Genomic DNA, 13783 nt, shown 5'->3' with positions numbered 1-13783 from the left:
TCTCTCTCCCTCTCTCTCCCCCCACTCTCTGAATGCGTCAAACATACCTGTGAATAATACCTTATATACTGACAACAAATCCTAAGCCTTGCGGTAATTATTTATTGGTTCATCAATACAAACAATAATCATTCGTCTACTTTATACAATTAAATTCAATGTTATTTCTATACTATTATTGTTATTATTACTGTTATTATTATTACTACTACGTTTACTACTTTTTTGAAAATATTCTACCGCGGATTTACCGTACCACTCAATATTTTATACAGGTGTACAGTATACGTGAATTTCGCACATGCAGTGTGTTCGCACATTCCACGGGAACATATCACTTATAGTTATCCGAATATCAACAAAATCCTGCCTCGGTTACGAGAATAGAAAAATAAGTTTATACCAGTGCCGTTTTACTTGCACTAAGGAAATTTCATGAGTAGGTATAAATTTTTCTATACAAATATACTTTTCATGACAGGAATAGTTGATATTTTATCATACATGAGTTGGGATTTTCTTAAATGTCATTTCGGACGAAGCATATTGATGATTATTTCTTCCAACAACTTTGTTCGTCAATCATAAAAATTCCAGAGCAATAGCGATATTGAGCGAGATTCACTATCCTTTCCGTGGCACGGGGAATCGCCTTCTGGAGAGTTGCTTCACACCGAATAATCGTAAATTTCCAAGTCGTGGTACCCAGGTTTCACGATTCATTTTTAATAATAATCGTTTGCACTTGCTGCGCCAATATGTAGTACTGAAATTCGCGAAAAAAAAAAACGGTTACAACTTTACACTGAAAAAGCAAGGTGCCTCGTACAGCCGTGGTAAAATTGCGATGTTATACAAGTGGCCATTGGTTTTTAATCATTTTTCTGGCGACACTTTTCCTGCACTTTTCTTTACAAACCTAAATCATTCTGTCTTATTGTAATTCGAAGTCCAACGGAGAACATGTATAGGATGTCTCTCTTTCAAATATCGTTAACGTACATACGCATATGCATTAATACGTATATTTGATCGTAAAAAAGGTGCCAGAATAAAGAAATGCTATTTAATTATGATAGAAAAATGTTTAATTTACGAGGTAAAGCTTATGCGTTAGTAATACCAAAATAAACGAAAAATTCTTACAACATTTATATAATAATAAAGAGAACATTTTTTTTTTTTTTTTAATAACATTCTTTATATTAAATAACAAATTATATATAAAAAAAAAAGAAAGAAGAGAAAAAAACGAATCAGAACTTCCTTAATATACTGTTTTGCGAGGATTGCTGAAATGTGAAAACTTTTCCTAGGCTAAAAAGAGAGAGGAAAAAATCATCTGAAGAATTGTATCAAACACACTGTTGATGAGCCTTCAAATTACAGCCAACCTTACAAAAGATTCCATGATCTATTAAATATTAGAAATAATAAATATTTACATATGTGATACATGGTATACGTAGATCTATACAAAAAATCAGTGCTGTCGAAGAGAGAGAAGAGAAAGAGAGAGACAGAGTTTGAAAGATAGAAATAAAGATAAAAAAAAAAATATAACAAAGTAAGCCAATCGTTAAACGCGATTATTTTACATTTTTCACCATCAAACTTGAACAAGTAGTTGAGAAAAAAAAGACACACAACAGTTGCCAATTTTGGTACAAATTTTGAGCAATACGCCATTATTCAGATATAAATCCTACAAAGAAACGAAACTACAGAGGCAGAAAGAACGTGAAATTACAAGAACATATTTACTTCCAACTATATCTTTATATACAAACGTTAATAATCAAATAAATTATTTTTAAAAAAATAGAATCATATGGAAACAAAGGAAGAAAAAAAAAGTGTCTTCAACCAGGATATAATACCTAATTCTTCAATCTCTTCTTTTATCAAGTCAAACGGCGTACAACAAAACTATAAATAAAGCTATATTTGCCTAATATAAAGCGGTATGTAACTTTTCGTCTTATTGTATAAAATATTATTTCTCTTAATACCGAGCAAACAGAGTTTCTCGAAACTCACCAAATTGCTCAATCGTTCCCATCAATCTTAGGGTTACTAATTTTTCCTTCCTGTTTTTTTTTTTTCTTTTTTTTCTGTTCTATTTCTTTAACATCCAAAAATCGAACAACCGACGATCACATCTGCCATTAAAAATAAAGAGCACCTCGTGTACCCTTTGCAGAGAAAAGTGAAAATTGAAGCTCAATACATAAACCTAGTAATCTCGCGTGTTTAGTTAGTTTTTCGTTTCCTTTTTCTACGGTTCGTTTCTTTCTTAGTCCATGAAAATTTCATTCCCACATTTACGTTTAAGATATTGTGATTACTATTATTATTATTATTATTTTATCGTATTTATTAATATTATTGATTAACGAATATGTATACGTACTATATTTATATCTTACATTAAATCGTTAATTCATTAAGAACAATATACTTGCAGACAACCTCATTGTTCCTTATATATTATATAAACAAAAACTAAGATTGCAACAATAATGACAAAATCATTATACTGTTTTGTGTAAAATCTTCGAAATAGTAAGCATCCTTAGTATCTCGATAGATTTTATAAACGACGTGAAAACAGTTACTCCTTAAACCTAAAAGAGTTTTACAATCGTTGTATTATTTTGTCATAATCGCCGCACTTATCCCTAGTTGCAAATGCTAATAGCTAATCGTTCACCCTTATAAAAATAACACGCAATGAAAGGATTATCTAACATTGCTTTGTACATTCGCCCGTGCTCCAATTAAACTGAAAACCATAATTAGTGAGCTGAAGTAATTTCCAAACCATTGCAGCATGCTGTAATTGATATTTTTAAATGCATGTATAGTTTTGCTACACATAGGGTGTAATTTCAGAAAGTAGCAGCTATCGAAATGGCCGGTTATTAGAATCTAGTCACATTTTATGGTTGGGGGGGGGGGATTGTGTTTGATAACAAGATCAAGTTTCAAATTTTCATATCCTACACCCACTCAGCGCTCAAAAAAAGTTTTTCAATTATATTAATCCTTATGCCAATACATGTATAAATGTGAGCCTTTCCGACCATGCTTGAATGAACATTGGTTAAGTTTTCACTCAAAATTTGAGAAATTTAATTAGATTCATTTGGTTGACACGACTCAAATTAAATTTCGCGCAATATTCTTCTCACTGCGACACGACGATCCCCTTCAGATTTTCGCGATAAAAGTGCTTCAATAACGATTCAACTAATCTATGTCAAAGCTTCAAGTACACATTCGTTCCAACTTTGCGCGCATATTTATTATTATTCTGTATTTTTTATTCCTAACTAGAATTACCTATAGAAACGGGTATTACATCCCTTAATATATCGTATGTATGTAATAACTGCATTTATTTGCCAATAGTAAAATAGAATATTATTTTATAATGACAGAATATGTGAGGATCGAAGTGTTCAACTGATTAAGTGGATTATTCACAAAATTTGCATTCAAACGATATTTACAGTGATTAAAAGTGAATTGTGCATCACATTGTGTCGACAAAATACAAGTAAATTGCTGTGGATGAATTCTGAGAAATGAATAGTTATTCTTTAACCAAGGGTGCAAAAATTCTTCTTGAGATCCAAATGTTCGTCTAGACTTTGATAGAAATCGGAGAAAGAAAATATCTTTCTTGCGTTTCAACTTTGACATCACAAGTTCTCAGAATTCATTACCCGAAGTGTACTCGTAAATAAGTCCGCACATTTGTATTTTCCACGGTTCACTCTTGATTATCTAACGGAAAAAAAAAGAATTGAATAGGTTCATCTTTCGTATTATTATTATATGATAACAAATGAAATATAGTTGTGTTAGCAAAACGAACGATATTTACAGATATTCACAGATAAATTAACAACATTCAACTAACATTAAATTACATCGAAGTTCGTAGTCACGCAAGAATTAATTACAAACGTTTTTCGTGAAATTGATTAATAACTGGCATAAATTTAAAACCACGTTTGTCTACGGACCTCCAACATCGCTACAATAATTTTAGTTTCCGTTGAATGTAACGGCTTGCATAGGAAAAAGTTGTACCAAATTTCACATTTAGACACATTTCGTCGGCTGAGGTTAACATATCATCAGTATAAATGCGATGTCAAAATAAACATTTCTTCGAACAATAAATTATAAATACTTGATCCAATGTTGGAGTTAAAATGATATTTCAAAAACCCGCCCGGGGACTAGATCTGCGTATACGTAACTTAATCTTCGGAACGCGCTACACTCGAAAACGCGACATATTATGTGTTTTGATGAAATCAAATGGAAACGTGCCCATTATTATCATGTCTTATCGCCGATTGACAAAATAGGCGATGCCATTATTAACTGAATAATAATTTAATACACTTAGCCATTACTGTTCTATTACCTACTTAAAATAACGAACATTAATAATTTAGATTTACCGGTAATCTAAATAAACCGGTACACTATCAATATACGTACTCCAATTTGGCAAATCTTCAAACATACTATTTTTCTTCCTTTCTCTTCATAATCTGGTAACGGATTTAACAAAATCAGGCACTACGAATAAGGATTTATGTTCCTTCTCGTAATGTTTAATAATGTCGAGAAAAAAAAAACAAATTTAATTCGCTGCGAATGTAAAATGCAAGTTGAATTTGATGTATTCATATATCTTCTCGTTGATTTTGACAGTTAAATTTAACTTTGATCAAATCCTCCAAAGTGGTTGCAATAAGAATTGACTGCCATGTTCCAATATTTCCTGGAGACTAGCGTTGAATTTCTTTTGAAGGAATACTTGCCCAGTCAACCTCTTCCCCATCACCTTCTCCGTCAATATCCGCACCTTCAGAGAATTCTTCATCTGCACCTGAAAAAAAAAAAGAAAAAAAATTACAGATCACATTTCATTCAAATAAGCAATTTTTTTCTTCTTAATTCCAGAGTAAGAAGGTTGTACATTTCTTTAGGGTTGAACCCCTAAATATTCAGACCTGCATTGTCCTAGGATAAAATTATAAATCTCTACTATACAGATGAACAATGCCGCTAATTATTTTAGAACTGTACAAAACTTACAAGTCTCTCCTTCGTCGTCAGAAGTTGAATCGCTATCAGTTTCCGAACTATCAGAATTTGCCGAAAGAGAACAATGATCATAGTCCTCTGGATCAGAATAGACCTCAGCACCAGGGAAAATGTACCTACCAGCTGTAGCTTGGTAGTAGGAATTATCTGCAATAGGAAAAAATAAGTAGGAAAAAGTTACATTTATAAATAACAAAGTACAAGTAATGGGCGAAAATAAACGTATGCATAGTTAGTTCACCTGGTAAACGTGCCGCAAGACTCTCTCTGACTTTGGCTTGCCAACAACGCCTCTCAAAATCATTTCTTTTCGTAATTTCTTCATCGTTAGAATCAGTGATCACTTTTTCTTCGGAACTGTCCACACTATTGCAACTGTCTCCCATACCAGAATCCATCGCTGAGTCAATAGAAACATGTCTTGCCTTTGAATTTATTCTTTCTGTATCTACAATGTCACGATCAATCGAAACAGACAAATTGTTTATTGTTGTTGGAGTGGAAGTGACTGTTGTGACAGGTGATTCGGTAGCGGACTCATTTGTACTAGACGAGCTTGAGTTGAGAAGTCTTGGGACAACATGGCACTCTTCTAAGTTAAGAATCTGTCCATTATTTTCTGACGTTGATTCTACCGATATTAATCGATCATTACGCGTGGCCAATACACGACTTGAATCGATACTGTCCAACAACTGTAGAGACGAATCAATTAACTCTGAGCTTGAGTTATTTCCAAAGTTCATTCGTTTCGGACTACTTTCGACGCTGGAGTCACCCAATCGTCGTTTTGGACTTTCGCCAAGCAAAGTGAATCCCTCGGCGTTTTCCATGTGACCAGCATGAAACGGGGAAATACAGATATCTGTGTTTTCGGAGTGCTTAGGTGTTGTGTTTGCATTGATCATCAGGCTATCTTGACTTTCTGTTGACACGTGATGCGATTTTAGATTGAGCTCAACACTGTCTTGAGAAAATTCATGATTGGTAGTAGTGTCCTGACTTTGTTCCCACGAATCGTCAGCCGTATACCTAGATGGCAATAATTGTGTAGCTTCATTCAGAAGGTTATCTTGCCAACAAACTTCACTGTAGTTGTCCCCCATTCTGTGGAAATTCAATTACCAATTTTTAACCGATGGTCCCATCGTCTGTTTTATTTTTGGTAGTATACCCACTGTATTATACTTACAAATGACATAACTGATTGATTATGACATCTCCATCGCCTAATAGCTCTACGTCGAACTTCAAATGTGGAAGAGGTTCTCGATTTATGAGAATCTGTGGTACATGAGACGGAATGGAAGATGGAATCAATGCTACTGGTCTTACTTTTAAAGAAGACCCGATAACAATTAATAAATCGCAGTCATCTTTGTCCTTTGCCATAGCGTCGTGAAATACGTCTGGAAGTCCCTCCCCAAAGAATACAATGTCTGGTTTCATTATCCCCTGATTGACTAGATCTTGAAAAATACCACGAATGTTAGTTTCCTTGGCTCAACCAGCCAAAGTGTACGTATTTGACAACTATTGCCTCACCTCTGTAATTATCATTCGGATCCATTTCCGTAATGGAGGGTAAAGTGTTGGCTTTGCATTTTGGACACATTGGAATTTTTTGGGCAAATATTTCTTCCCTTATGTCATCTGCTCTAACTTGATATTTACATCTTGTACAGGATGCTGTGGCAAAAGACCCTGTAAACAAAAATACGTCCGAAATATATATACTAAATTGGAAGTAAAACTTGTCGGCACTTGCCTTACACTTAAACCATGTATTTATTGCTGTAAAAAATAATTATCGTTACTCACCATGACATTCTATCACATTCTCAATTCCTGCTACCTGCTCGAGGGTATCTATGTTTTGCGAGTAGTTTCTAAGCAACTTCTTGTGTTTGTCCAACATCTTGATAAACCTATGGCAGGGGCTAGGCTTAAATTGGCCAGGATAAATTTCACGAGCGAATTTGAAAAACGGTCGTGGATCCTGTGCAAAGTAATTTATATCGAACATTGCCTAAAAATGAAATGAATTCGTTAGAATCTTCGAATTATTGACACTCAATTGTATTTCGCATTGAATTAATATTAATGGATAAAAATAATACAGTTCAGAGTCGGCATTTTATTCGGGTAGACTCACTTGTGGATCGGGTAAATTAGGAAAATCTTGTGCTAGCCTAGAGTAAACGCCATCTCTACTTCTGAAGTCGGGAATGCCACAGCTCACGCTTACACCTGCTCCAGTCAGTACGATTATCTTTCGGCTTGATTTTATCAGCCTAACTACATCATTGAGTGTATTAATATGCCTAAGCTTTTGTCTTCTAGGTGGTTCTGACATCATGTTCAAAATAATCTGAAACAACAAGGTTGAAACAAATTTTTTGAATTAACACATCCACTTTCTTTTCGTTTTTGTTTGATTGTTTTTACAGCACTGTCTATTACCGACCAAGTCTTGTTTTAAGAAACATCAATAAATACTTACCTTCCACAGAGTGAGGTCATCAACCTCTTCAGGTATCTGTGTGGAATCCATGAGAAGATGATGCAGGAGATCCCTAGGATCAGCTCCTGTCAGCATTTGTTTCTGAACCCAAGAAGAAACGGGTCTCCACTGTGGTCCGTCTTCCGCCTCTCCGGAGAGCTCGGAAAGCCCCGATAATTCGGACAAGTTTGATACGGTCGACGATACGTCGTCCTTTTCATTTGCTGTGTCTGGTCTAAAGAAGCGAAATGAATCAGCCTTTATAATATAACTAGGTATGTCATTACAAGAGAATTTAATGACAATTTGATCTTACGGATAACTGGTATCTTCACTTGTGGAATCTGTGCGAGCTGGTGTTGGTACAAGATTGGTTTCTGGTGTAGTTGGTGCAGATTTAGTTCCGTCGCCGAGTTCTGTAAATCCACTGTCGCCACCCAAAGTTTCTGGAACCAAAAGAAATTATCTTATTCTCTCTGAGCTTATGATAACTAAACGAAATTGAAAGTATGTTTTATTCAGGTGCTACATAAGAAAGTGAGTTGGTGAAAATAATCTTTAAACATTTCCAACATTAATACAATTCTGTTGATAATACTCAATTTCGGCATGAAAGTTATTTTTCATACTTACATTTCATGATCAGCTAATTCATCCATATTAGGATCAGTTTATTTATGCATTCAATTCGTTCCATTGATGAAATATAAAAATCAGTGACTCTCCAAACGGATCAATATCTCCCTGAGCTTCACTAATTGGTGATCATGCCAAAAAAAAACCAAAAAAATATACTCCGCTACATGAAAATACCTTACACTTGAGGTACATTTTGTATTGCAAAAAGAAATATCAAAAGAATACCATTATTAGTGGTAGGAATGATAATTGCTTCTCTCATAATCACAATCAAACAATAATTCACATACTAGGAATCAGTAGTTTCGCAAGGAAATTGTCCCACATTAACTGAGAATGAGAAATTTTCGGACGGCTTACAATTCACATTTTCTACACATATTTGATGTTGATCGATAATTTCATACAAATGTTACAGAGGTACATGCAGAGCTAAAAAGAAATGGCAGACATATCAATTTTCAAATCGTCCTTTGAAAATAAGAGTGCAACATTTATTTTTTCTAAAGTATTGAAAAAAAACTTGCATAGTTTTAGTAAATTTAAATATATTTCTTGGTTTTTTACGAAATTCATTGAAATGTAGACTATATTATAAGAGCTATAATTCTCAAATCTTACAATTTGCCTAACTTAATCTTCCTTTTGGATACCTATGACACAGTAGATTATAAACTAAATGGTTCGCTTATTAATCAATGAAGTTGTTTATATACAATTTAATTTTAACATATGATTATTACATCATTACTCAATTTACATATTTTCCATAGAACATCCATCATATAAGACATTATGTTGTGCTTTATTACGAGTAATTATACCAATTCTAAGAAAAGGAATCTTGAAAAAAAAACAATAAGAACGTAAAAATATACTTCCATGCATTATTTACACCTAATGAACAGTTTTCATAAAATCGTGTGCGGAGGCCCATCTGATGAAGTAAACTTCGTAATTTTTTTTTATTTCTCTACCTGGTAGAATGAAATGAAAATGTAGAGAAATATAATGAATGATAAAAAAAAATATGTATATATATATGTGTGCATCAAGTAATATAATAATAATAAAAACAAGTAACAACCGATGTGCTGTTGCATATTTGACAGATAATTTCGCGGGCTCTGGTAAACGTCAAGTTCGTATTATCTTTTGCGTTTGTGGAACTTGTGCCATCTGTGAACGCCACTAGACTACTTCGTACCGAGCGAGATCTCTCTGTCAGTGACCCCAGTTCGCGCGGAAGAACGAGAATCGAATGTAAATATTATTTAGCGAAAAATTATAAATAAATATTGACCGAGATCCGATTCGTTGCGATGAGGATATAATATGGTCAAAATTTATGCGGGGATAAGAGCGACGTTATTTTTCAAAATAGGCAAACGATGAAAAATAAAAATTTCGCCGCACTCGACGAACTGTCATGGCGGGCCGCCCCCTACGACGGACAAGAACAAACGGCATCGATGAAAATGGGCGGCCGTCTGTCGGGCCGCCATCTTTAATATAGAAAAATTTTCACTATTAATTTAGCATATTGTCTCAAAAATACCTTCCAGATCGTTGTGGACCGTCTCGTGCGACGCTTTGCAATCACCGAAATCGCGTTCCGACCCCTGAGAAGTTCCGTGACCGTTACAGTCAATCTTCCGACGTTTAGCTGGAGACGAATATTCTAGCAGCTCCGAATGAGACGCCATTTTCAACAGCTATGCAATCCGTAGTTCGCTGCGTAGCCGGTATAGGAAGCAGATGGCAAGACTGTCGTGGCCGTGCCTGGCGCTGCTCTTTTCCGGTCAAATCTTTTCCGTGTCGTACGACAAACTGCCAAGATGGTACGTATTTTTCATCCGTCGAATTGAGTGGAATCTTTCATAAGAAGTGAAAATTGTTTGACTCGAATGCCCTAAATGAGTCTGAACTAATAGTTCTCCGAAATATATATCCTGTATTCCGTCCCAGTGGGTCATGGATTATTTTTTTTTATAAGTCTTCAACTAACCGAAAAGTCAGCATGGAGGAGGCTAACGCTTTTGTAACACATTTCTACGATGTTATTGACCACGCTACGCTATACTCAGATCGGGCCAAAACTCGAGAACATGATGTTCTTACCAATTTTCACCTTGAACGAAACTCATTAGCTTCAGTGTTCCGTAATGACCGACCTAACCTCAAAGTGATATGTGTGTTGATTCTTTATTTCAGACTGAAGGCACTGCTACGATCAGGACCCGAAAGTTTATGACCAATCGGCTATTATGCCGGAAACAAATGGTAAGGTTTTTGAGCTTTTTACCGAACGATTTGTTCTTCTAATGCAGCTTTTCACTCTTGAATCCGTTCTTCTAATAAATTCAAGTAGCAAGTAATTGCATTGATCAATTGTTCCTTCAACATGACTTGATAGGAATATATAAAATGAGGGACAAATTCATCAATGAATAGAGTACATATCATAAATAGATACGATTTCACGTTTTTGGATGCCATCATAACCTGTCACCATACCGCCAATTGCTTTGTTTTTACCTCTTAGACACTATAATGTAATTCAAAGAAAATTGCAAAAGTATTGAAAGTTTCTCGCAATGAAGTGGAAATTTTATTCGTCAGGAGATCATCGAATGTATCGTAATATAAATAACTGTTGTCATTTATTCATGTAGTTGTTTGCATGCTTCTGTATTTTTCTATCAGGTCGTGGATGTGTTGCATCCCGGACAACCGTCGGTACGCAAAACAGAGATCCGTGAGAAACTGGCCAAGATGTACAAAGTGACCCCAGATGTAGTCTTTGTTTTTGGATTCCAAACTAATTTTGGAGGTGGAAAAACCACAGGTTTTGGTCTTATCTACGATACTTTGGACTTTGCCAAAAAGTTTGAGCCTAAACACAGGTTGGCCAGGCATGGTCTTTATGAAAAGCATAAGCAAACGAGAAAGCAGCGCAAGGAACGCAAGAACAGAATGAAGAAGGTACGAGGTACCAAGAAGAGCAAGGTTGGAGCTGCAGCCAAGAAGGTAAATTGATTACTTCTAACTCCTATAAGTACTCTATTATCAATTCGTAGTTTTTGTACACTGTACTAAGAAAAATTTTAGTTATCGATTTTGATCATTTAGTATTGTTTGTTATTCTCTTTAGTATGGCATTGTACAACAAATAAGATTCTTTGAAACAGTTGAAAAGTATTTCTTGCAAGGGTTTTTGAGAATTTCAGCCAGCAATTACATTAGTTACATTTAAACATTTGTGAGTTTAAAGTGTGAAAAACTGACACTGAGAACTTTGCTTTTGTACAAGCTATACTATGATATAAAGTACGTACTATTAGGTAGCAAAAGGCATGACATTTAAATAGATATCTGGTACAGGTGCTTTGTCAAAGTTTCAACTATAGTATGTACCGTATTGTTCTGATTATAAATTGATCCTGATTGTAAATAAATTTCTTGCTTTTCGACTTAATTTGAGGATTTCAATTTGTTTTTTTTTTTTTTTCAATATTATTTACATATAAGGGACTATCTCATCCATAAATCAAGTGTGAATTTTTTAATGACGATTTATATTTAAAACAATACGACATTGTTAAATTTAATATCTATTTTTTGGTGATGGGTCATTCTTTTACATAATTTTTTTCAAAAACAAATATCTTGGTTCATCAGATTGTACCATCTAAAATGTAAGTCATGCAAACGTCGCCTTCATGTAATTCAATCTTTGATTAAATTTAATAATTTCCCTTCGGTTATGACGGAGTTAAAAAATAGCTTGGCTTCTACTCCGATGGAGCATTTTTGAAGATATCGGGACATTTTTCATATCGTGGCTTCGAAATTTTGAATCTATTCGGCCATGAATTTTGATGCATCATTACAAATTCGAGAACCAGTCGGAATAATATGTTACTCATTTTTACTATCATTCCTAATTTTACTGTGTCTATAAAATTTCGAAGCTATTCGGCCATAAATTTTGATGCATCATTACAAATTCGACAATCAGTTGAAATGATCTGCTATTACTTCTTACTATTATTCTTAATTTTACCATGATTCTGCATGCATTGGTGGTATACGCTTTTCTGTTCACTTTCTAGGCAAAGAAGTAGACAAATGCACATCATTCACATTGCAATTCTGTTTCTCAAGAGAGAGAAATGGCGAGAGGATGTCTCATATTTATGATGTTTAATCATGGTCCGCATGTCCTCGCAACCGCTGCTATCGATGGGATACTGTTTTATTTTTATTTTCGATATTCTGTAGCTTGCTGAATAACTTACTACAGATTTATGAAGTTCGATTATATCACAAGTAAATTTCGTATGGATCTGTTGAATTAATTCTATCTAATGTTTATAGTACACTCATTCAGCAAGCTGTTAGGATCATTGAATTCTGTAAGCTTATTCATTCGCTACTTGTTCATTATTGATTTCAAGATTCACATATTCTATGTGCTGCATCATAGAAAATGTACAAACACGCAGTTCATGATTTACAATTTACTTGCTGGGCATTTCTCATAATCAATCAACCATATATTTTCATTTTTCGACTTGTTCTGAATTCTGATTCAATCAAATGCATGATAAAATCGCACTCTTGCTGAACACCAGTTAACTTTTTCGTAATGTCACGAAAACGTATTTATGACAGGTTTTGACCTCCTATGATATAATTAATTTACTTATTACCTTGTAAATCATAGTGCTGCATGCTTCAGGTGAAGGGCTAAGTTTGTATCGTTCCACATTCAGTTTATTACTTTATTATCATTTCTGTCGCCATCTGGTATGAGGGAGAAACTGAAATCTTATCATCCTATTGTTCTAGTTGTGTTAATTTATTTCTGAATTGTAACGGATTTATCGATGCAGTTACTTCACCATCAGAGATATTCATTGTGATGCAAATAGCTCGTTGCAAAATTGACACCGGACAAAAATTCGTTACAGTTTGTGAATGAAAGATACTATATATAATTTTATTCTTGCACTTGGGAATCATTTTGGGTAGCTTGATTACAACACCATTGGTTCTTTGTTTTTTAAAAAAAAAAAAAAACCATTATAAATATCTGCCACATCTAACTTCAAGCTCACGCAGAATAGAAGATACTATGAACAATGAAAATTACTCCATTAATTTGCTATCATCAAGTTATGAAACAAGTATACATTACACTGATATTTATTAGATCATTAAAAGTTGATTCATTTAGTGCAAATCATAGGAGTCACTTTCTTGTTCAAAGTTCACTCATCTATCCGAATTCACTACGCTTTAAAAAATATGAAAAAATCTATCTTCCATCATTCAAATGATCTATCAAGATTATTCATTGATTTTGGCAAAACAATGTTTTTTTTTCTTTCTCTTGCAGTAAATCCATTGACGTCTACATCTTGACATGAGGCAACGACATGTAAACCTTATTATAATATTAAATAATAAAAGCCCATCTTTGTGATGTCAACTTTTAATTTT

General features: G+C 34.2%; 2 protein-coding genes across 3 annotated transcripts; one reads left to right on the top strand and one right to left on the bottom strand.

The window, feature by feature from the left end:
- Positions 1 to 82: 82 nt before the first annotated feature.
- LOC107225070 (NAD-dependent protein deacetylase sirtuin-1) lies at positions 83 to 9981 on the bottom strand. The gene is made up of 10 exons (XM_015665380.2): positions 9834 to 9981; positions 7953 to 8082; positions 7637 to 7871; positions 7289 to 7504; positions 6955 to 7162; positions 6679 to 6837; positions 6326 to 6602; positions 5375 to 6240; positions 5125 to 5280; positions 83 to 4915 (listed from the first exon to the last, which is right to left on the bottom strand). Exons 1-10 carry the CDS (start codon positions 9979 to 9981, stop codon positions 4815 to 4817), a joined length of 2496 nt encoding a protein of 831 aa, XP_015520866.1. The 3' UTR covers positions 83 to 4814.
- LOC107225072 (40S ribosomal protein S24) lies at positions 9975 to 13779 on the top strand. Of its 2 annotated transcripts, none has more exons than XM_015665386.2 (4): positions 9975 to 10116; positions 10490 to 10558; positions 10982 to 11305; positions 13680 to 13779. In XM_015665386.2, the coding sequence occupies exons 1-4, from the start codon at positions 10114 to 10116 to the stop codon at positions 13680 to 13682; spliced, it is 399 nt and encodes a 132-aa protein (XP_015520872.1). In that variant the 5' UTR covers positions 9975 to 10113; the 3' UTR covers positions 13683 to 13779. The 2 variants fall into 2 exon arrangements, with proteins under 2 accessions (XP_015520872.1, XP_015520871.1); XM_015665385.2 differs by having other exon boundaries at positions 12391 to 13779.
- Positions 13780 to 13783: the final 4 nt, after the last annotated feature.

This window comes from Neodiprion lecontei, chromosome 1 (genome assembly GCF_021901455.1).
Source record: "Neodiprion lecontei isolate iyNeoLeco1 chromosome 1, iyNeoLeco1.1, whole genome shotgun sequence".
NCBI lineage: Eukaryota > Metazoa > Arthropoda > Insecta > Hymenoptera > Diprionidae > Neodiprion > Neodiprion lecontei.
The sequence above is the reverse complement of the archived record's forward strand: the minus strand, read 5'-3'. Positions and strand labels throughout refer to the sequence as shown.